The 23,916-nt window shown below is 37.9% G+C and overlaps 1 protein-coding gene across 7 annotated transcripts in view; it reads left to right on the forward strand.

Annotated features, from left to right (window-relative positions):
• The window catches only part of GALNT18 (polypeptide N-acetylgalactosaminyltransferase 18), a 328,712-nt gene that overhangs the window by 211,285 nt on the left and 93,511 nt on the right, over positions 1-23,916 (forward strand). For all 7 annotated transcript variants that reach the window (XM_056353154.1, XM_056353156.1, XM_056353153.1 and 4 more), the window contains one exon: positions 7,100-7,266. In XM_056353154.1, coding sequence (XP_056209129.1) covers positions 7,100-7,266 — 167 coding nt within the window. The remainder of the gene's footprint in view (positions 1-7,099; positions 7,267-23,916) is intronic.

Raw genomic sequence — 23,916 nt, forward strand, 5'->3', positions numbered from 1 at the left:
AGATTCCCCCCCACCCCTTTATTTTTGTTCAGGAGCAAGCAGTTATCTGACACTGAAATCCAGTAAATTCTGAGACTGAGGGAAATTAAGCGTGTTGTCAGGTAGTCTGTAAACTGTTTGCTATGTCTGGAGCACCCTGTGGAGTACAGAGCTACAGGGTATCCTGAAAGTCATGTTGCTGAAAAAAGAATTCCCACTCCTGATATGCAAATTCTCATTTGTGTGAGAGCACATGTGTGGCTATTGTGGGGAAAAAACCTACCTTGCAAGAGTATGTTTTCCACTATAATAATCAATTTTAGGCATTTGTAGCACCTGTTTTTAAAGCAGATTGCATTAGTCAGTTCCAGAGTCTATGTAGATGTGTTTAAATTATCCATGGGCAGATACTAGGCTCAAGCAGCATGGTATGAAAGCCAAGGATATCTTGGTCTGAAGAGAGCACGCAGCAAGTGGCATGGAGACCGAGTTAATGAGCTTTCCTGGACCTTAGTCAGTTGTGGTATTCCTGTTCTGACTAGAAATGCATGAAAGCACAGATACGGCAGAGGTACAATAGCTCTGGTCAAAGTTAGCCTAGGTCTAACCAAGCTCATTAGCCTGGATTTAGCAGTGGTTCTGCAAGAGTCAGCACGACATTCAAATCCCAGAAAGGCTTGTGGACACGTAGCTAAAGGAACAGAGTTCATATAGATATGTCTGGGCTCAGTTGTGGTCTATCATCTGTATTCATAACCTGTGATATGAAGTATGGGAAGTTGGAAAGATGACATAAATATATGTATAACTGAAGTCTAATGTAATTCATATATGGTTGGCCCCAGCTGATACTGGGAGAGTGATCTGCCAAGAGTGTATGGTGTTAGTAGCCCCTTTTATATCATACTGGTATGACTCAGCCTTGACCTTCTTTCTGCCTGCAGTGCTCTGAGAATTCACATCAAAATAACTTGGCAGAGGAGTTCAGCATTTCTTTGCAGCGTTCTGCAGTAAGAAAGGCAACTCCACATATAACCCTGTTTTATAGCATTGAGGATTTTCTAGGCTTGTTATTGTCAATATTTAATGCAATGAGAAAACCAAAGAACAATTAGAGATAGCTGAGCCACAAAACGTGTGAAGGAGAGGCAAATACTCGCCCTTGCCCAGTCGTCCAATGTGGGTGGCAGGCAGAGGTGGGAGACCACATTTAGTAGTTAGGGCAGTGCACTCTGCCCAAGCCCCTGAACTCTGGCTTCTCTTGAAAAAAATGGCCATCAGTCAGACAGAAGCATCCAGCAGACTGTAGATGCGTCAGGCTATGGCAGTTGTCACATCTTGCAGTGTGACCTTCTCGTGTTTTCAGTACTACAGAGTGGTTTCTAACCCTTTGCACAGCCATGGGCCTCATGTTCTGTCATAAAACGTAGAATTTTATTTACTTTTCACGGTGAATATTTGTGCTAGTGCAGTGGAGTCCCCAGCACAGCCAAAGTAATCTGTTACAATACTGACTGTAGTAAATAACTGCCCTGGATATCCCAGCTTCCTGAATTGGTGGTCACGTTCTGAGGTAGGCTCCCTTTTTGCAGTACTTAGTAGACAGTATAAGCAGTGTTGTGGAGTATTGCTTATACTTTCTCTCCCAAGGCCTTCATTTATTTTCTGCTGCTGAAATTGGGTGCTCTGCTGTTTACCACCCTTATGTGCATCTGTTAGCCCGTAAACTTATCTACATCACAGACTAACAAATAACTACTGGCTCTAATGAGCTTGGAAGCACTGAGGGAGGCAATGTTGCCCTTAATGCATGCAGGAACAGGATAATACTTCTGTGTTAGATATAATTCCATTGTGCTCATTATTTGAAGTACAGTAGGCAGTACCCACAAAGCTTCTTGTGAGTGAAATATTGAACAAGCTTACACATAAATACATTATTAAAAGGTAGGTTGTTTGGGAATCCTAAAGGTGTATACCAAATTTCCTTTCAAGTGGATGCACTTAGGATTCTATTTTGTTGGCTTGTAAATTTTTGTTGCCTAATCCAGTGTGCTGAAGCACATGTGAGAAGGAGAGATAACATTCTTTGCTTATGTGATGAGAGAGTGAGGGGTAGTGGAAAAAGAGGTGTGCAGCAGGAGCCCCGCAGAGGAACTATTTTGCAGTTTTGCTCCTGCATTGCCCGTATGATACAAAGAAGCTGACCAGTAGGTGTAGATCAACTTTTTCAGTCAGTATAACTGCAGTCAGCCAAAATTCTTTTGCATTGGTAAAAACACTAATTGTATGAAGAAGCAAAGTCAGCAAGCGTGGAAGGGGTAGAAGAAACATTTAAAGCTCAGATGTGTTTTCTTCTTTGGAGATTGCTAAATAGTATGGTATAGCGTTTGGCTTGCACTAGGTTTGCCCTTTTCCTAGCTGAGTCAGTGTGCTGTTTGATGTCTAGACAAGTGCAGAGGAGATGTCCTGGTTCCTGTACAGAGAAAAGCTATGGCCATTTTTTAAGTGCTTCTTGTTTCAAATAATTCACAAGTCCCACATTGTATTACTTTGAAGCTTAATTTGCAAAGGACGATGGCAGAAGCCTTGAAGAACAGCAGAATGAGCTTTGTGGTGAAGTGGGCACAAACAGAGCAGGCAGGAAATCCACTGAATGCAAATATGACTACACAAAGGGGGGAAACTAAGCATTAGCTTGTTGAGTAGAGTGATGTGTTTCAAGACAAAAGTGTTTATGTGTGTGTATCTGTCCAAAATGTCCATCAGTGTTATGGTGGTATATGCAGTTCTGCATGTAGTGTGCAAGACACAAGACTTCTATGAACCTATAGGTTTTCCTTTATTAAAACTGATGGAAGAAAAACATGAGATCTCAAGTTGTGAGGCTCAGGCAGGGCAATTGCATGTTAGCTCTGCATCTCCACATGTGTCTGTGAAACAGTTCTGTTTTGCTTGCCTTATGTTAGTGCCAAAGATGGCTCCATATTCGTTTCTGACTCTGTTCTTTTGTTTCTGCTCATGAAAGAGAGCATAAATATTACATGTTGTATTTGATGCTTGAAAGGACACCTTTAAAAAGAGCACAAAAGCCTGGTACTTCACCTATTCTACTGTTTTGGACAGAAGTCCTAAAATCACCAAATTATTCAGCATTCTTGTTAAAAAAATAATGTTTAATCCTGTCATATTTCCCACTCTCTTTTAGTCTCTACCTTTTGATTCTTCTTTTTCTTCTCTCACTTTTGCCTGCCTTCAAACTGACTCACAGCAGTGGTGTGTATTGTCTGAGTAGCCACCCTCTGTGATTCTGATCTGTGCTTCAGTTTGTTCTGTCTGGATGTATCTTCTCAAATGGCTGCTCTAGAATTATTTAATATCACTAGCAGTGATACTGAATCAGCTGCAGTCTTCAAGCTGGTATAATATCGTAAGTTACTAATGATACACACTTGGATTTGATCTTCCCCATCGTCTCCTTTTACTGAAGGAAGGTGCGATGCAGTAATCTGCACACTCTCTCGTTCTTAAACTGTCTCTTTTTAATGTGTCATAACAGATGAACGTTCTTTCACTTGGCATACTCAGAATAATCCCTGGCATAATACTGAGAGGCTAACAATTTTTGGCTAAATAGCTATGAAGAATTTTTCTCATGTTCATCCAAATATGAGTTTTATTAAGTTCATAAAGTCCCAGCTTACTGTTCTTATTGCTTTATTCAGAGAAAGATCTTGGGTTTAAGTACGAAGAAAAAAATGGACCTTTGTTGTATAATTTTATTGACATTAACAGCTTTTATTAAAAGGAGTAGGGAATCAATCTGATAAAATTAAACCTATGTTGTAAAATGCTTAGGAGACCAAGAACTAATCAGTCTTGTGTTACAATCTTGGAACTTACCTGCATATTTATCAAGTTGCCTGTCTGCTGTCCAATCTTTCCTTATTATAAAGTTGTTGTTTGTTCTTGAGGATTGTTGCCAGGAGAAAAAAAGTCAGCCACGTTTGCTTATAGTTATATATGCCAACTGTATATTCAAATTCATCATATGATTGTATGCCTGCCTTTGCTCCCTTGTAATAGCAGATGATGACCACAAACAAAGATTTCTAGATTTGCAGCAGAAGTGCTGTCTTGCTGACTGTAGTTCTGTAATAATAGATTGAATCCTCAAAGATCAGGAATAAAGCCATTTTTATGTTTTGTTCAATGCCAGCCTTGTTGGCACAGTTCAGTTAACACTTAAAATACTGGTAATAGTGAAAGGAAAAATGAAGACTGATGACAAAATGAAATTGTAAACGTAAATAGTTGAGCTGGAATTCTTACAAGGCTCAGTTCTTTTGCAAGAGTTTTAGTGCTATTTATTCCACTTACGGCAGAATGGGATTTTTTTTCCTCTCATACATCCTGGACTTACATTTGCAATTTGGCTGATGACAAAATGTTACCAGATACTGAAAAAGGTACAATTCTGTTTATGCTTGTGCTTCTGAGAAATTCTTATTCTGTTAAAACTAAAACACCCTCCTGCGTATGTTCTTAAAACAATACTTCAACCTCAAATGTTTTAGTTATGTGCTTTATTGCATCCTGTTTTAGAAAAACAGGAATTTAGTGTTTAAACCAAAAATGTGTTCTGTTGCCATTGTCGGCTGCAATACCTGTGTAGCTCTTGGTGAAAGGTTCTCAAATCCTCTAGAACATAATTATTTTTCATTATCTATTTACATATTTGTAGAAGGACTCAGAGATAAGTCATTAATACAGGAAATCATTCTTGCTCTTTTTCTTACTGCATAGTTACGCTAAACTAATTTTAATGTGACTGGCTACATTGTCTTATCACAATGCATGTATTTTAGAGCAGTATTTTCTGGTGGACAAATATTTGAAAGAAGATTCATAATGTATGCTGTCCTCTGTTTACCAGAGTTGTGCTTGAAATAGAAACCAGGAGTTTCTCTAAATTTCTGGTAACCATGACAACTGTTACTTTAGGGTTATTAGCCCAATGTAATTTAGCGGAGTAGGTTGCTAGAGGTAATTTTGTAGCTACATTGGACTGATACTGATTATTTTAATTCTAAATAGTATTTAGAACTTATATTTAGAAATCACTTAGTCGTAATACTGAAATATGCTCTGTGCTTTGTGGATTTGTTTTTTTTAGCAAGAGCCTCGCTTTGTGGAGGGGCAGGTTAGGGGTCTTTTCTGAGGCCCCTGGGTGAGTCTGAGGCAGAGCTGTCAATGAAGCTCATATGTTTCTGGTTGCCACACAACCCTTCAATTCTTAGGGCTTAATGGATCTAAGGTTTTGATCCATACAATTTCTTCCTGTCTTCCCCCCTTTGGCCTGTTTTATACACATGTACACGTACTCTTTTTCTGTAGCTATTTCTTGTTCATTCCTAAAATCACGGATTTTTATTCCTTATAAAACTTGATATAAAGAAGACAGACATGTGAAACTGCGCAAGTGCTCTCTGTTCTGTGCGTGATCCAAGGTGTGTGGGTTTAATTCTGATTTGATGAAATTAAAAAAGTAGGTAATTTTTATTGTCATCATCTGATATGAAAAACAATGTAGGCAGGAAAATGCAATTTTGAAAAATTCTACACGTATTGAAAAAGAAGTTAATTCAAGCTCGAAGTAAAGATGATAAGTGAGTCTGAATGGAAAAAAGAAAACATGAACTCAATTTAGCAATGTACCCTCATTGAAGATGAGTCCATTTGAAAGGGCTAAAGAAATTAGAGACAACAGGAGCCTAATTCTATTTTCTTGTATATAGTTATCTTTTAATTTATGGTGGAGCAGAAAGAGAGTCAAATGACATTGACAGCACTAAATGCTTTGCTCCTGTCTGCGCAAGGTGCCAGACAATGGAAAATCTTGTCTGGTGTGATCTAATTTGAAAAGATGTAAATGAATGCAGGTGGGAAAACCAGTGCAAATAATTTCCCTTAAATGGATGGGAGACATGTTAGAAACAGAAATTTTGTTTGGATGTTTCAGTTTATGCATGCATTTATGGTAGGGCAGCAGTATTTTGGGAGCTGGTTTTGTCATCTGGAACTATTTGGAATATAGTTTGTCATTAATTTCTTGCAAAAGTATATTTTACATATATCTCAGCATTAGCTGAATTGGCAGAGGAGACAAAACCCCATTTTTTTCTGTTTTTTCAGAGAAGCGACTTTTTCAATCTATTTTCAATGTGTTTTTGTTGTCATTTAAAATACTTTCCAAAATCACTGTGTAGCTCTTTATCTGATTGGTGACATATCTTACCCTTTTTGCTAGAGTTTCACTTTTATCTTCTTTGTACATTGATACTGCAAGGACTACAAATATTACTGTGCCTAAGCTAGACAGCTAAAAGATAGATTGGCTGTAGCATTGTTTGCTGGACCATTTTATATCTCGATGCATTTTGGCTGCAAGTGAAGTGACTAAAATAGGCTTTGTAGGTTCTTTACAGGATAATACTGAAAATTATTTCAGTATATTTAAGCCTGTTAACTACTTTATAGGTTTTTTTGAATCCAAATTTTCAAAGCTTGGGTGAAATTTCAGTTAATTACATCAAACAGAAATGCACTAGCTTTATAAAGATGTACTAAGTTGAGAAAGAAGCCTCTGATTCTGACTGAGGTAGTGGATTCTGTAGCAGAAGTAATTAATGCGGCTATTAAGAAGATCCTTTTCAAAGTAAGGGGCTAACTCTGTTTATTCCTGTCTGCCATGTCCAGAAAGACATTGTGAAAAACTGCTGTTGGAAGTGGCATTTAAACAAGATTTTGTACCTGATTCACAGTGTTTTGGGCGTTGGGTAGAAAAGTGAGCTCACTCTAGGCCTTGGTTGCACAGACACATTCGGGAGGTTGTTCTCAGGGATTCCTCTTTTCAGGTTGTAATCCATCTGGTTCTTATATATATGTGCTTTGAACAGGTATAAGCACCTTCTGATCCATATCTACAAAAGCTCTTTTATCATTCTTATAGTCAGGGGTAGATTTTTCTGAAACTTTTTCTGTTGGCTTTATGAATTCCAAAAGCTTACATTTTTTTTCTTCTTCTTTTTTTTTTTTTTTTTTTAACCTTTTTCTTCAGGTGCAGAAACCTTACGTTTCCTGACAGTCTTCCTGAGGTCAGCATTGTATTCATATTTGTCAATGAAGCGCTCTCAGTGATTCTGCGCTCCATCCATTCAGCCATTGACCGGACTCCTGCTCATCTGCTCAAAGAGATTATTTTAGTTGATGATAACAGTAATAATGGTAAGAGGTTTTGGTTTGTTGTTGCTTTTTTTTGTTGTTGTTTTGTTTTGGGTTTTTTCGGGTTTTTTTTTGGTTGTGTGTCATTGTCATCGCCCCCACCCCTCTGAGGTTGGATCATACATGAGAATCCTTGAGTTTTGGCTCCTGCTCATCCCATTGGCATTTCAAATGTCAGTATATTTTCTCCCTTCTCATCCCACAGTCTTCCTGTGTTGCCTTCAAATACACACAAGTGGGGCATGTTAGTGCTGTTTCTGTTTGTTTAATGTGTCTGGTAGTCAGCATTTTGAGTGTAACAATAGGTTAGAGACCTAAGAAGTTTTGCTCCTAGTGCTTCCGAGTGCCTTTGAGGTTATATGCTTTCTGCGCTCTTCCCGTTTCAGTTGTATGATTGCACATGTGTAGTCTCTTGATATTTTGTATAAAAAAATCTTTGTGTTTCTTAGACACAACCTTTAGATTTCCAGTTCTCCTCTCCTCATTGGCAGCATTTACCTTGCTGCTTTTCTGCTCTATATACTCAGATTTTGTTCTCCATGATCTGAAGGACTGGACTGCCCATATCTGATTGTTCAGTACTTGCCTATGTGTTTGTCATTGAGTCTGTGCTGGGCATTTACGAGTCTTATATTCTGGCAACTTTAGTGATGAAATTTTAATAAGCACAGGATGCTGAACTTAAAATTTTTGCTCTGCTGGGGGGTTAATTCTGAACTCCTAAAATACAAGGAGAATCTGAATTTATCCTGTTGAAGGAAAATGCTGAACAAAGGGTTTCTTTTATCCTTGCCATCATTACATCTGTTATGTGATCCCTGTAGCTAGATTCTGTGACTTGCTGCTGATCATAAATGTATCTCAGATTTGTACAGAAAAGAAACTTATTGGGAAACAAGTAAATAAGTTTCACACCCCCGGGCTATGCACTTCATCATCGCCTCTTCTGCTGACTATCAATGAAGAAAAAGTAAAATCCTGACTAAATTTAAAGTACACACAAACTCCAACAACTTGATCTAGGCTTATGTCAAATATAATTCCAGTCCCAGTGAATAATATGATGTTTAGAGTTACCTAAGGCTGACCAAGCTTTTCTTGAAACACTCATGGAGCAATGTGGGTAAATTGACATACAAGATTTATGAGTTGCTGTTCTTAGTTTATGGCACAGTTTATGATGTAGCAATACAATGAAGTGAAAAATCATATGAAGCAGTAAACTATAAGCAAAGTAAATAAAAAAAATCAACATGTGTGCACACACGTACACATGATTCAGAAACATTTTGTAAGCTAAGGTAGACTTCTGATTTGCTTCAGTATGCAGTTCAGTCATTTGACATGTTGTTCTACTGATGTGCTCTTTGTGGCCTTAATTTTTGACCACTCCTTCATGCAATACATAGCAGTTTGATAGGAAAAAAAAAATTGAAATGCAGCTTTGACTGGCGGACTTGGGCTCTGGAATGTGTTTATAGAAATTCACTCCTGCATCCTTCAAACAGGAGCTCAGTGAATCTGAATGGCTATTGGTGCTGCAGGGCCTGAGGCCTCTGGACTCAGAGGAACTGGCCACAAGGCAGCCATAGAAGAAGAAAAATAATCTGGCTGAAAAATAGTAGTTTCTAGAGTTTTGAGTCTGATTTTTTTTTTTTTTTTTTTTTTTTTTTTTTTTTTGTAATTTACAGTCAGTTATTCCAGCTGGAACATTGCAGAGCAATGTCAGAAATATCAGTGTTCCTGAGAGCCTGTCATCACTATGACGAGCTCACTAATAAATACACTTTGCACTGTGCTCTACGGGCTTGTCAAAATTACTCATTTTCATTATTTCTTACCTGAAATAGATAAGAAATCACAGGAACCACTTCATCTTTCAGGAAGACCTGTTCAGACACATTTTTTATTAGTACCAACACTGATACTGTACAGTATCATATTTTTATGGTTGGCTGTGCCTTTTATTCGGGCTTGCCTTTTTTGCCCTTCGCTGCCTTCAATTCTTAGGTTCCTGGCCCCAAACAGGAGGACAGAAATTGAAAGAAAGGTAACCTTTGGCTTGGCTGTCTTGGCTTGGTGTTACATGTCGTTCTATACAAAATCACACTGTGCAGAGTGATACGTAGTCTCCTAGAAAAATTCAGCTCTTTCTAGGATTTTCTGCTACCCTTTCTCTAGCATCTCTTCCCTGTGGTAGTAAATTAGATTCCTACAGTCCTCTTTATCCCATAATGTATGCTGAAGACCTGGTAATAGGCATCCATTTGGAGAGGGTGGATGTTTAGCAGGAAAGGGAGCAACTGTGAAGATGATTTGTGGGCTTTTCTATTATTAGTTTAAATCCTGAAATATTTATTTTACAATTTACTTTTGCTTTTACAGTGTTATATTTTTCAATTTTTTTCTCCCTCCTAGCATTGCTGAAACGAATCCTTTATATTTAGTGTCATTCTATGTTTTTGTTAGTAGCTCTTTAGCTTGCAAGTGTTGCTGCTTGTGAGATAAGTGGGTTACTCTGGGTTTCCCTGTAATGTTACCTGAGGGGGCAAAAGCTTGTTGTGTGCTTGCATCTGGCTACAGACTCTGCTTCTCACAGGGCCCTGTCAGAATCTTAATTATAAAGCAGTATGTTTACTCTCAGGCTCTCGCCGAGGATGGCAACTTTTATAACTAGATGTAAGATATTTTTTTTTCTGGGATGCCACAGTCATGGATTTCACAGGCAATAAACGTTGCACTGTGGGAAGTGACTAGAAAGAAAAAGTGAGGACAGAGATCAGGCAGAGTGCAAATGAACACATATTTTATTTTGAGTCACTTGCATTATTTGTTTGGATTCACATAGCATAATGGTTTAAAATAAAAGCAGATAGGATGATTGGCCCTGGAGGAAGGCACCAGAATTTCCGGCTTCTGAGGGGAAGTGTTATACTGGAAAACTGTTATAAATTCTTATCATGGGCCAAATTCTGAATCCATTAATGAATGCCTGAAAAGAGCAATGGAAGAGGTAGTTGCTTTTTAAAATTCCAGAAGGCTGATTTCAGAAACAGTTCAAGTGTACGGCCAAAGTCTGTACATTTGTCTTGAACAACATAAGCTATAGTATTTTATTTCATGCACTTCAGGGTATGTCAAGCAAAGTATCTATGACTTTGTCTAAACCTCAGTGCAGTTTTTCAAGTTCCCAATTATGTTTCAGGAGACCTCAATTAATCTCTATCTGAAGCTTCCCTTTTTTAACATAAATGTTTCAAGTTAGGAAACTGAAAATGCCAGTGTGTGCCATTTAAAAGCAGAAAATATATTTAATAGGTCCCAACATTTTGAGCCTTTATTTTAATAAAGCTGTTTGCATGGCTTAATTTATGTATTTCACCATACCTTCTTTTCTGATGGAATTTTGACAAGCATAACACTGAAATGTTTCATATATGCTGTTAGGTACATTAGTATTACAATTTAATTTAATTGAAGGTTAAAAAAGAGTGCATTTCAGTGACTGTCTGTGTACTGGTATAATGAGAAGAAAAGATTTTTGTTAAAAAAGCAAACCAAGTATCAGTGTTGTTCATTTGGATCTCATTCAGGTCTCTGTCACATTGGTGTGAAATAGAGCAACTGTGCAGATTTCAGCTGTTTTACTGTAGTTTTAAGTGCTGTCTGTCAGACCAGAATCCTCTCATTCTCCTCAGGAGCACTGTTTGCTTTTTGGAGATAATGTGCTCATTAGTTTATAACTTGGCAATAAAATAATTTATTCATTTTTGCCTTCAGAGGTAGCAAGAGTTTTCCAGCTGACTCAATGTGTGACTTGTGGAGAAGAGGCTTTAAAAAAACTTTTAAGTGACCGTGCCCATGACTGCTGGTAGTTAACCAGACGTCAGAAATGTGTTTAGAAAAAACATTACCCGAGCTGGAGACTACCAGAGTAGTGTTCTAGTCACACAGTGGCTGCTTGTATCCTGCCCTCTGGGGACAGGGTGGTGACCTGCTGTGCCATTGGAGTTCTGCCTTGGCTTTTGAGTCTTTTTGCTGGCATTGAGTCCTGCTACATAATGAAGCACGTTTTGAAGGTATTTTAGGATGATATGACATCTCTCTAAAAAAGCTCATTGTGAGCCATGATGTGTTAAGTTTCATGGGGAGGCAGTATGCATTAATGTGTCCAGAGTATGCCTTACAACATTTTATATTATAGCAATAATTATCATCCTCTATGTCATTTTTTCATATTACAGTTAATAAATGTTGCAATAGAGGCTCAGATTTCATAATCTTCTTTTTCATAAAAAAAAATCATAATGTCTTCCTTTTTCTTTGAATCATTACTTATGAATGAAATATTCTAACACGTTCAGTTTAACAATTCTCATTTTGTCCTGAGATTTCTATGAATACAGCTATGGAATTGCAGTAATAATGCCAGATACATAATTTTATGACTTGTAATGTTGAAGAGACTACCTCAGAGTGGTAGAAAGTGGGTCAGATGCAACTGTATCACCCATGAGAGATTTGCAACATTGTCCTCAAAGCACTGAATAAAAAGAAACTTTTCAAAAAGCATCCACAGCTTTTCATTAGAAAGGTGTATTTCTTCTTGGGTTACTTTTTAAGACATACTTGGGAATAGAAGATTGTCTGATTTATTTTTTTTCTTACAAAAGCAGTGATGAATAAACCTCAGAAGTACTGTTCAAATGCATGCTAGATTTCATATTACAGCATGATTTGAAGATTGCTTACTTGTACACCAGACAGCTATGAATGTTGACTTTAAAAGCCTGTTAATAACAGTATGCTAGGGAAGACTTTAGGACTTGCTGTCCTTCTGTTTGGCTGCTTGTTCTTTTCTTACCTGAATGCCAGCAAAATTCAGACAAACAAAAACATTTAAAACTAAGGAAAGAGCCAGACTTTATTCAAACCTGCATTCACTTTTGGGCCATGGCTTATTCATTGTAAAGGCTTTGCTATACCTGCCTAGATTCATTCTCTCCATTAGTTAAAATTCTTGATGCTGAAGTCCTTATTGCAGCCTTTACACAAACAAGCTTTCAGGAGTGTTGTCAGGGATTGACATGGAAGAGGACTGTGTAATGCTAGTTAGGAATCAGATGCTAAAAAGCATAACTATAGACCAGGAAATATTTCTCTGTTTTAGATTTGAAAAAAATGCTACCTGTTGTTACAAACCATGCATTTTACTTGAATAGTAACATTTGGCACTGGAACTTGAATAAATAAAGACAATTCTTCGAGCATATGTTTACTGTTACATGTTCTGTGCTGATGCTAGGACTGCAATGAGGTGTGTTGTGGTTTGTGTGCCAGTGAATGCATCTGAAAATATGTAAGAAGAAAATAACCAGAAACAAACCATAGTCCACTGGCCATCTGTTTCAGCAGTCAGCAGAAGTTAGCAGAATGAGGAATGTTGTTATTCTGAGGTGTGTTATTCTGAGAGAGTGGAGTATATGAACACTTTGGTTCATGCCCCAGCGATACCTGGTCATGCAGCTCAAAACTCTTGTGGGAAAAAAGAGAAACACTAATGTAAATAGGACTGTGAGGAATGATGCCCTACAGTGGCTGCAGACTGTTCTCTCTTCTTACTTGTCAGTCCTTGTGACATTGTATTTGATTCCTGCTGTAAAGGGAGGAGATGGTGGAGCAGGATATCAAAAGGAAGTGAGCAACAGAGCAGAAGACGGACACTGCTGATGAAGGCCGTCTGTCCCAACTATTCGTTCCACTCCCTTTGATTTATCGCTCTTCACACCTTTTTCTTCTCCTCCTGTGTTCATTCCTTCTTTTTTCATCCAGGGGTGGTCTATATCCATGGTCTTTATTCCCTCATTCCACTTTCCTTGTCATCATTCCACCCTGGTAGTCTGCTCTTTTTGGGCATTCACTTCCTCACATCCATTCCGTATACCTTGTCCTTCTTTATATGAGTTTGGTTCCTTCAGCTGGGGTCTCCATTTCTCATGTTCTCAAATTCCAGTGTACGCAGGCCTCTTCTCATCTTGTATCTGTCCTGCGTGACTGATCCCTCCCTCCCTTCCTCCCCCACTCAGCAGTATTATGCTCCTTGATTTGTGGCATATTTTTTCTTTCATTTAAAAATAATTATGTAATATTCTTTTAGGTCCATGTTTCTAACTCTGCCATATCTGAACCCCATACTGCGTCAGACTCGAATGTTGCCTTGCATTCAGTCACAGATGGGGGCAGGGATAGCATCCCTTGCTGGAGGCAAGACTGATTTTTGTAGCATTGTAGTTACAGTGATATGAAAGCTGTTTGATAACCAGTATGCTGTGTGCTTTGCTTTATTATGGGAATTGTCACATTCTCCATTCTTTATAACTTATGTGGAAGGTCCTTAACCTTCATTTTCTGGAAGGATAGGAAAGTTCCAGCGCTGAGAGAGTGAGGTGGGGCTGAAGGACCACTGCAGCTTAGTGTGGCTCTTCTGGTGCATCCCAGAGAACTCTCACATCTCTTGGGCCATTTGTCTCCGTGGAAGTGTGTGTTCAGCAAGTGTTTGCAGTGACAAAGTAGCCTTTCAAAAGAACAGTTGTTTTAATCATCTGCAATATAGTATAGTTCAGTCCTTTTGAATGGTTGGAAAAGCAAAATTTCAATGTGTGTGCAAGCGGATAGCATAACCTCTGTCCTCATTAGGGGTCAGCAGTGGGCAGCAGAGCTTTTATTGCAGTCTTCTGACATCAGAGGTTTTGATTCAAATGTTCATATGTGAACTGAATCTTCCCTAGCCAGCAGTTGTTAAAAGTTAATATATGGTCATCTTTTTTTCTGTCTACGAGGTAATTTAACTCATTCAGTCCTAATATGCTGCAGTGTTGCAGTCTAATACATACCTTTCCCTATGTCAGAATCATCACAGCATATCCAAGAGGACTGAAATTTTTTTCATAGTCGTTTTGTTTTAGCTCGAATCCTGGTATACCAATTAAAACTGTGTATCTGTTTCATATATACTCTGTACCCTGTATATGTCAAGTAGCACAATGCACAGTGGGTATTTTCTTGTTCTTCATCCCTGCATGTGTTCTGCTGTTCTCTAATGACATAACCCGTAGTGTGAGCACAGTCATATGTGCTCTCAGGTTACTCATCATACCACAGACAATACAGCTGAAGTTTCTAGGCGATGATAAATAGCTGCACATCGGCACTTTGGAATCTTTTGGAAGAATGATTTCAGAAAATTGCAACACCTGTGTCAGGTGTGATTCAGAAACTTTATGTAGCCCACAGTGTTTAAGACCGCAGTCAAATACAGTAAGAACAGGCTAATTTGAAGCTCTTCTGGTAGCAATGAGGAACTTGCCCCATGTGCATTGGAAGTGCTATGGGCTGGTGACATCCTGACTGAGAATGCCAGTGGATAAATGCTGCCTTGGTCCACTTCCCAGTACTGTCACTGTGATTTTAGTCTTAAAAGTAATTACTAGAGATCTGTGAGAAATTGCTTGATTGAACCCCCTGCCCTTCCCCCCCCCCCCGCCCCCCGTTTGTGGGATTTTTTTGCCTTCAGGAATGCTTGAACAGTTTCCATTGATAATGTTCTCAAATGTACCTCGTTAAATTTAATATTTATATTATGGATATAAAATAATATATATATGTATATTATAAAATATACAAATATTATGTCTATAAAAATAAGACATATGTATAGATGTAGTATATACAACCCGAGGGAAGTGCTGGTATCTGTTGTCGGTAAGGTAACTCTGCTTTGATCAGATTACTTCCTTTTGACATCTTTTCCCATAAAGTAACCAGAGAATCTCTTTGAATCCGGTAGAACTTGTATTTGAGATACTCTGGTAATTTAAGCAGGTAAGAGCCTGAATGACTAGAAAAGGTTTTCTTCCTCTTTCCTTATCAAGAGAATAGTAGCGTTGGAAGGGCTTGACAGGGGGTCGGAAAATACTCTGTAGTGTTAGGCAGAGGAGTTGAAAGATCATATCCTATATAAAGTAAGAAAAACTAATTGCTTTTCAAATTAACATTATCAAAATTTACCTTTTCTTCCTAACCCAAGAACACTTTTCTTAAAAAGAAAAATTATTAAAAAATCTTTTCATAAAATTAATGCTGATTGCTTAAACTGGTGGTAAAACTTTCTGCCACCAGAGCTAATAATTTTAAACACTTCAATGTGTTTGTGATAGAACCTGAAAATGCTTAATATGCTGAAGGGTCCAAGGCATGATGAGATATTTGCCTGAGGAAGTATTCAAGGGTGATTGAGTATATCACCAAATTATAAAATTCAGTTAGCAAGAATGTATGAATGATTACAGACTACTCTTGTGTTGACCCAGTAGACATACAGACAAAGGCACATGTATGGGCATTGCTAGACACTCTAAAGACATTGTGAAACCTACTGCAAGTCTGAAGTTCAAGTACAGAACCTTTAACAGGATATTTCAATTCTTGTGAATAAAAAAATCAGTTCATGTTGACTTTTCCTTTGGTATACTTTTTCTGTAGATATGCTTGGTATATAATTTTTGAAAGTGTTCTCCAAGTATATTGGATGACCAAATTTAAATTACTTTACTCGTTTACTTTTAGGTATTTATGGGGCCATTGCTCAAGTGGTGTGCTTTCCTTTTGCACTGGAAAAGTAACACTTTAAGCAGTATGGTTCAAGTAGCAACCTGGGAAGCTCTATTTAAAACTTTATGGAAACTGTGATGAAACTAGGTGTAAAAGCTAAAATTTCCATTTATAGTGAAGGAATTGACATGGGAAAAATTAAGACTTAGAAGTTAGGCCATGAGAGAGTTAAAATCTCTGTCTGTTTTTCCTCACCCAGTTTATTTGGAAAAGATGTTTTGTTTTTCTTGGGCCTCTGTAATCAAAGTCCTTGTTAACACTACTTACTGGAAGTCTGTTTTGAGAGTCTGGGTAGAGAGAAATATAGAGGTGAGCCCCTATGGAAGGAGATACAGGTTATATATGAAAAATTCATCCTTTGTGTTCTTTATGATCTTCACAAATGTCTAGAAGTCTGTTTGTTCTTTGAGTTCAAGTTCTGCAACTGCCTTCCTACAGGACAGGGCACATCTTGCTCTCCTGGCAATCTGTTAAGCGAAGACTTCTGACCGAGGGGCCTGCATGGAGCTGTATTCCCCACTAGCCTCCTGCCACATCTCTGTGGCATTTTGCAATGGAATTTGTGAAGAAACTGATGATTTTTTTTTTTTTTTGTAATATTAGTTCCCCTTCAGGTGTAATCTGAGAGGACTGGTAGATGCTCCAAAGCTTTCTCACAGATGTTTTTGATGCCAACTCAAGGAACAATTTGCCTTTCATTAAATTTAACAAGGTTTTTCTGCACTGCAGTGTAAACTCTCCAATAAATGATTTAGAATCATGGTGAATGCTTAATAATATGGCAGCATAAATCACTGTTGTTTTCATTTGGCAGAAGAGAAAATCTTGATGGAATTGCTAAGTGCTCTCGGTTCTCTCAAGATAGCTTACTGTCAGCTGCTGTATTGTTCCTTTGCTCCCAACTGACACGCTCCTTTGGCCCAATGCCTCTCTAATCATTGTTTAAGGTTTCAAAAGCTGCCATCTCCTATCTGAGGCAATCTTTTCAAGGAGTAAAAATACCAGCAGATTTTGCATGCAGTAGAAATAATTGGAAAAATGAAGTAAAAAAACCCTAACCAACCAACAAAAACAAAAACAACTAAAACCCCAAGAAAATGAGATGCAAACAGCATTAATGTTTTATGAAGCTGGAAAATATATCATATACCTAATTGAATTACAGTAAAGTTTTAGAAAGCTTAAAGATATTTCTTTGGCTAAATACATGATCTACCAGTAATACATGCAATGGAATGATTATTCCTCCTTACCTGTTGCTCCTAAACTCAATCCTTGCTCATGTGCACGAAGTGGAAAGAGAACAACAAGGTCTTCTAAAATGGAAAACAAGTTGAGAACTCATTTGCCAGCAAATAAACAATGATTTCTCATTTTCATTACCATGAACAAGTGCAGTGTCAGTACCTAAAAAATGTACTTGCATCCCCATGTCAAACAAGTGACTATGTTCTCCCTGCCTTGTAGTATTGTTATTGCTGTATGAGGAACAAGTTTACAACATTTCCCTGCAGCCTGCTTCTTATATGAAATGTCTAGAATGACTTTTTAGCGATACTTGTGCCCTTGAAACTTTTTTGTGCTTTTGATAATCAGTTTTGAACATGCAAGCAAAACTGTGTAGCACTAGGTTCGAGTTTGTGTTCTCTTATCAAAACTCTCTCAATTTCCAAGGGAACGTTTCTTCTTTTTACTCATTTCCCACACATGCAAATAGATGAAGCTTATGGAATACTGTAGCAAAAGTTGTGTGAGTCTGTGTGTGGTTTATATCTCACAAGCTGGATCTTATGTACTGAGATTAGGCCTGATGTAAGACAAAATATATTCCACGAATAGCATTAATTTTTATTAAAGTTATTTGTGCTACGCAGTTTTATATAGAAGGGCAAGAACTGAACGTGGACGTGCCATAAGAACCTCTGGAATGCCTTGTGTCCAAAACAGATTCTTGCTGACACCACCAAATTGTCATCTCTGGGAACACTGTCTCCAAGATGTGGGAAGCTGGAGAACTGCTAGACGTTGAACGTTCCCATTCAGCTAGGAATAAATCTTATCGCAGCTCAACTTAGAGCATTAGTCCGATGTTAGAAAAGGGATTTGAGGAAAGCTTTTTCACCAGAAATTGAGCAGAGGGGTTAGGAATTCATAATTCTTGTTTACCAGCTCCTCTAACAAACTGAAGAGATTGAAATGGACAAGAAGGCAGTAGGCAAAGCAATGCAGCATGCTTTCATATCAGAGGTGAATGATTTAGCTATAGCATAGGCAAGAAAAAAGGTAGGCTGTGTAAAAGAAAGGAAGAGTTTACGACTTAGAAACAAAGCCGTGTCCAGAATTCCATTCTCTGGGGGACCCCAAAGACTATAAGGGCAAGAAAACCACAGTGAGGGTTATTTAGCCTTTTCCTTTTTTTTTTTTTTTTTTTTTTTTTTTTTTTTTTTTTGTGTCTAGATCTGCACATTGCTAGAGCTATCTGAAGTAAGCAGGGTCTAATTTCTGAAATTTTCATCTAGTCTGTCTGCTTCAGCAATTGTGTCTTCCAGAAGAGAAGAACAACAGAAAATAATGAAGTTACAGGAAACCTCAGATGGCTTGGTAACAAGAGCATCATCACATGTGGACATAGATGGCATTCCAGGAGAATGATCACATAGGTCATAGGAAGAGAGTTGTGTTAAATGAAATAAGAGAATTTGTACTTTAGTTTTATCCTACAAGCCTGAGAAGATCAGTTGTTATACAGTGATACAGCAGTACTTTACAGGTTGCCTGGTATTGGGTTGACCCTGAGTCAGAGCAGCATTTTATGACACTGACTAGTCTTTCACTGATCCACTCTTCTCTTGACTTCACATATGAAATCTGAATAAGTGGCTCTGTTATTGTATGCCCCAGTAGCAGCTCCGGAAAGAGTTTGGTGACAGGAAATATTGGTAGTTCATATCCTTGAAAATACATTGAGCATATGAAGTACTTCAGAGTTTCTCCCTTAGATGGTCCTACAACTGCCTGGAATACTCTGCAGTGCTTCAGGCGTCATGCAGGCATGAGCACTTCAGCAGAAGACAGATCAGTAAATCCGGTTTAAGGCAGCCAAAATTACCATTTTACTGCACACTGTAGAACTGAATTTTCTGTTGGTTTTGCAGATGTATATTCATAGTCCCTGAGGTGAGAATAGTACAGTAATTGTAGAGATCTAGCTTTCATCACAGACAGCTCTTTTTAAGTTCTGGTGGGCTTCCGTTGTCGAAATGATGCTGAGTTTAAACTAGGCATGATATCAAATCTAAAGAACAAGATTAGATACATGAAAGTTCCCAGTTGAAAATTATCCTTAAAAATGAAAGGGGCAAAAAGAGAGTATTCCCTTACTTTAAAAGTTTGTTGGGGGTTTTTTTAACCTTTTTTTGTTGTTGTTTTTGTTTTCCCTATAGGAAGAGCTTTTTTACAGTTTACTTATGTCAGCACTACACCTTTACCAAATGTCTAAAGCTTTTGGGTTTTGTTTTTTGTTTAAGAGCTGATCTTCAAAGGTGTTGACTGCCTCCTAGGACTTCCTTTTTCATTAATAGGTTGAGTTCTACAGTGTGATACAGGTGCTTTCTTGTGACATAGACAAATATTATCCATAAATTCATATAATTAGTCCAGAGAGTGTTAGAAAAGAATCAAGGAAATCCAATCCTTCAGTGATGTTAGGTCAGTATAGAAGCTCACATAGCCCACCTACTCAAATTAGAGGTGGTTCATCACTAAAAGAAAGAATTGAATTCCCAAATTGGGAACCTCTGTGATCCTATCAGTTCTTATCAGAAGCTTCCACTCCTTGGAGCTCCTGTCTGAGGGAATGGCCTACAGAGACTACCAAGAAGATGAATGCAAAGCTAAGCCTCAGTCACTTTCAATGATATGTAATTCTGACTGCACGACTGCTGACTGACTGCTCAGCATAGCTTGGCCATGTCCAATATTTGTTCTTTTTAGCGCTCTTTTAATAAGGTAGAAAAATTAGGAAGTCAGGGGTCTTTTAAAATATCTAAAAAGAAAAACCTCAGGGGAGACGAGTTAATAAAATGGTCTGTTAAACTAACCTTCATTTTATGGCCCTAAACTAGGAACACTGAGAGAGATGGCTTACAGTAAAATGGAAAAAAAGGTCTAATCAGCTTTCCTTATAATGTAAAGTACCCTAGAAGAATATGCCTGTTGCATCGGACTATATCAGCCTGAGTTTAATCAGCTGTGGATTACTGCACAATAGCTCAATCAACTTTAGGTCAGGAAGAAAGAAAGTAGAGAAGTTATTTAGTAGAACTGTGAAAAAAGATGTATGTTCAGTAGTTCATTTGACTTCATGGGATTGGTTAATATTATCAACGTAACATGAGAAACAGCAGTGTGTGATTTATGTCGCTCACACAGGATCTTATGTCCTGAGACTTAGCCTTGATATATGATGAAATATACTCCACAAATTGCATTCATTTTATGGTGCTGCACAGTGTTGTATACACCCCTTGGTTTAGAGTTCATATACAGTATTTTCTGGAAAACTGCAAAGCTCTCCAGATGGACTATCCTTTGGTACACTGCTATTCTGGCTGACTTTCCTCTTCTTTATTAGAGCAGTAATAGGGACGCTTTATTTAATCCAGAGCAACGATCACTTGATTTATACCACATACAGCCTGAGTTAGCAAGTCTGTATGCTGGAGGTGGATTTTATTTCAAATAAGTTTCAGTCCACACTCAGAAGCTTTTAATTGCAGCAGGTTACTTGGGTTATCAGGGCCAAGGTTTCTGCGGGCTTAACTTCCCCTACGTACCCATCCCCAGTTGAACTAAGTGAATTTCTGATTCTGGGAGTTACTAAAGGCTCCTATCAGTGTGAGAACTGCATTTCTGTTTGTGCCATGTGTGCCCATTGCAGTAGAAATTCCTGTGATTTATATAACTGGCTGTGATAAGGGAAACTGTTTTCTCTGCTTCTGTATTATATTTTTAAAGTTTGATACCACTTTCAGTATCACGTAGTTATCTGTGTAAATCAGTCATCTGTTCAGTAGTTTCCTGACTAAAAAAGGCTCATAAAAACATCAATAAATGTAAAATAAGTATGTTTATATTTTTTAAGGGATTATTTTAGAAATGCAAGAGCATTCTTTGTGAGTTTTGGATAATCGGCTTGAAGATATTGCTGAAATCGAGGGGTAAACTCTGCCTGCATTAGCCTATTAACAACAGAACCCTTGTTGACATAAGCTTCAGCCCAAGGCCTCAGCAGCATTCCAAAAGAGGCTTGACTAGTGACAGCTGAGAAATACACAAATTATATAGAATAAATAGCCAGTTTTTGAAGGGAGCATTGAACAGATTCTTGGCCTGGCACTTCATTTCTAAAAATTCCGCTATAGGTGCTGTACATTAATCCTGCGAGTACCTGCATATCTGCCTAATAGTCCTGTTTCTTTGGTAGTATGAGGCTCCACCTATGCTCTGTCTAGTATTCTTTTGGCAAAATTTAGTCAGATGTCTCTGTAAATATTCTGCAGCATGTACTTTAATACAATTCTGATTCCAGCTGTTCATCTCCCCTCGGAGACAAAACTTCACGTTATTTCTGTGGGTGGACTGCCTGGAGAGTGAAGTGTGTGCACAGGAGTATGCAGGACCAGGAGTGCTAGGGGATGGATCTGCAATGCACAAGCTGCTTGGAATAGGTGAGCCTTCCCAAGGCAAGAAGGGATGATGAGTAGCTGTTGTGGCTGTGCAGGATATTCCTTCCTTTCTCCCTAGGAAATAAATGCCTCTCCAATATGTGCCAAATCACAGTTCTGCTGAAGGAGGCTTGAGGAATTATACTGCTTGCTCAGATCTGTCCCTGGAGTCAGGTTCCAGGCTCCTCAACATGTTTATTTGGTATTTCTGTCAGTAAACTCATTTGCTATTGTACTGTTTCTAGCACAGATGCAAAAATGGGAATGTCTGCTCAAGACAATCTCACTTAAAATTTACTCTTCTTTTGAAAAGTATCTAACCCTTTTAACTGTCCTGGTTTGTTCATCAAGGACTGAACACTATGCCACCCTAATCATAAAGCCTAACTAATTCCTGATAGCCAATGATGTATGTTTATAATAGATAGTAAGACTGATTTAGTTGTGTGACTGACTTTGTGAGATATCACATGGAAACAGCAATGAGGTACTCCTTGGTTAAGGTGCTGTTTTAACAGTCAGACATAATGGTTCCCATCCTCTGTGATGCCATTGCATTCAATGAAAATATTTACATCATATGGTACCGTAAGTCCTGAATTGGAGCATCAGTGTCTTGGCTTCCATAAACACAGTGCAAGTTTACTACAGATTTGGTATGCACATGGGAAAAAAAAAATCCAAGGGACTGTAAGTACTGTGACAACTGCCTGGAATATTTATTAAACAAGCTACAGATTCTTGTCACCCTATTTCTTTTAACATAATGAGGAATAATTGAAATAACCAAATTATTTTTTTATCTGAAAGGGAAATCAATGTAAGTCACAAAGCAGCTGTAGACTTCTTGTCTGAGACAGTAGATCAGTTTAATTCTTAATCAGCTGATTTTAGTACATTTTGAGCAGTAGATTTTTTTATGAGCAGTAAAATAACTTTCCCTGAATCATTTATGTCTGTGGTGCAATTTGATGTATTTGATTTTTTCTGGTTTAACCTTTAAGTCGTAAATTAATTTATTTTCTCCTTTTTTAAAAAATTTTTGTATTGATAGCTTTATATCTTAACACTTTCCCTGTATTTCTCCTGCACTTAGTATTTGAAGTGTTTTTTCTCTAACTAGTTCTTTGCTTTTTTTGGTTGTCTTTGTAATTTGGCAGTGAGGAATTTTGGACTGTTTTTCCGTGTTCTGTATAAAAGCTGTTTTTTAAATGTTACTGATGACTGTGTAGTGTTTAGAGCCAGCTATGCATCTTGCCAAATAGTTAAAGCTATCATCCCTCTCACTGGCTGCTGGTGTGAGTATTCAGTATTGCTCATGGGAGGATTCTGCTTTTTCCAGTGAACTTCTGTTCAAAAAAAGATCTTCTAGCTTGGCAATGGGAGGTAATTGTCATTCCATTTCTTCCATTGAAGGGTGATCGTGAAATACCAACTCTAAAAGCAAAGTTGCTACAAGGAATTTTCCATCTGTAACATGTTAATATTTATGAATGCTCAAAAGGGCTTGTTACACAAGAGTTCTTCTTGGTCTTCAGATTTATGAGGAAAAAACATTCTTGTTAGTGGAGAGTTGCATAAAGAATTTTAGATCTTTTACTGCAGGTGTTTTGTTTTATGGCTCTTATAAGTAGTTAGTCTGCAGCAAATTATTTTTATGTTTTCAAACCCAAATATCTAGATTTAATCACTGTAAGTTTTGGGGTATTGTGATTTTTAACTGTACCAGACAAACTAACACGTACTGTTAATATATTTGTCTTTACTGTGTGCTTCATTTCATCCTTCTATAAAGAGCATGGGACAATATTTGCTGAGTAAACCTGAAAAGAGATGAGACAAGCTTCTGTCAGGATTAATTGAAAAATAGTTCCCTGTGTGTTGGGGCAAGAAGGGCTTCTCTTGAAGTCCATTCCATGCTGCAGTCTTTGATTGTCTAATTTGTCAAACTGTTTTTGGTCTGTAAATGGAAAAGCTCAAAGGTGCAGTTTATAGACACTCAGTGATTAGTCAGCATGTGGATTTTCAGGGTAGGGATTTCATATTCTAGGAAACCTGTTACAGTTGCTGATCATCATAAACAATATCTCAGGAGCTGTTCTCCCTGCTGAAGGGAAGGTGGAAAAGTTGCAACCAGTAGTAGAAAGTTTTCCCTGTATTTGATAGATTTATTCTACTATAAATAATTTCGACCACAAAATTTTGCAAGGCATAGACAAACTGAAAAATTAGATCCTCTGAAAGCCCCTAACAGTCC

This window comes from Falco biarmicus, chromosome 10 (genome assembly GCF_023638135.1).
Source record: "Falco biarmicus isolate bFalBia1 chromosome 10, bFalBia1.pri, whole genome shotgun sequence".
Classification (NCBI taxonomy): Eukaryota; Metazoa; Chordata; class Aves; order Falconiformes; family Falconidae; genus Falco; species Falco biarmicus.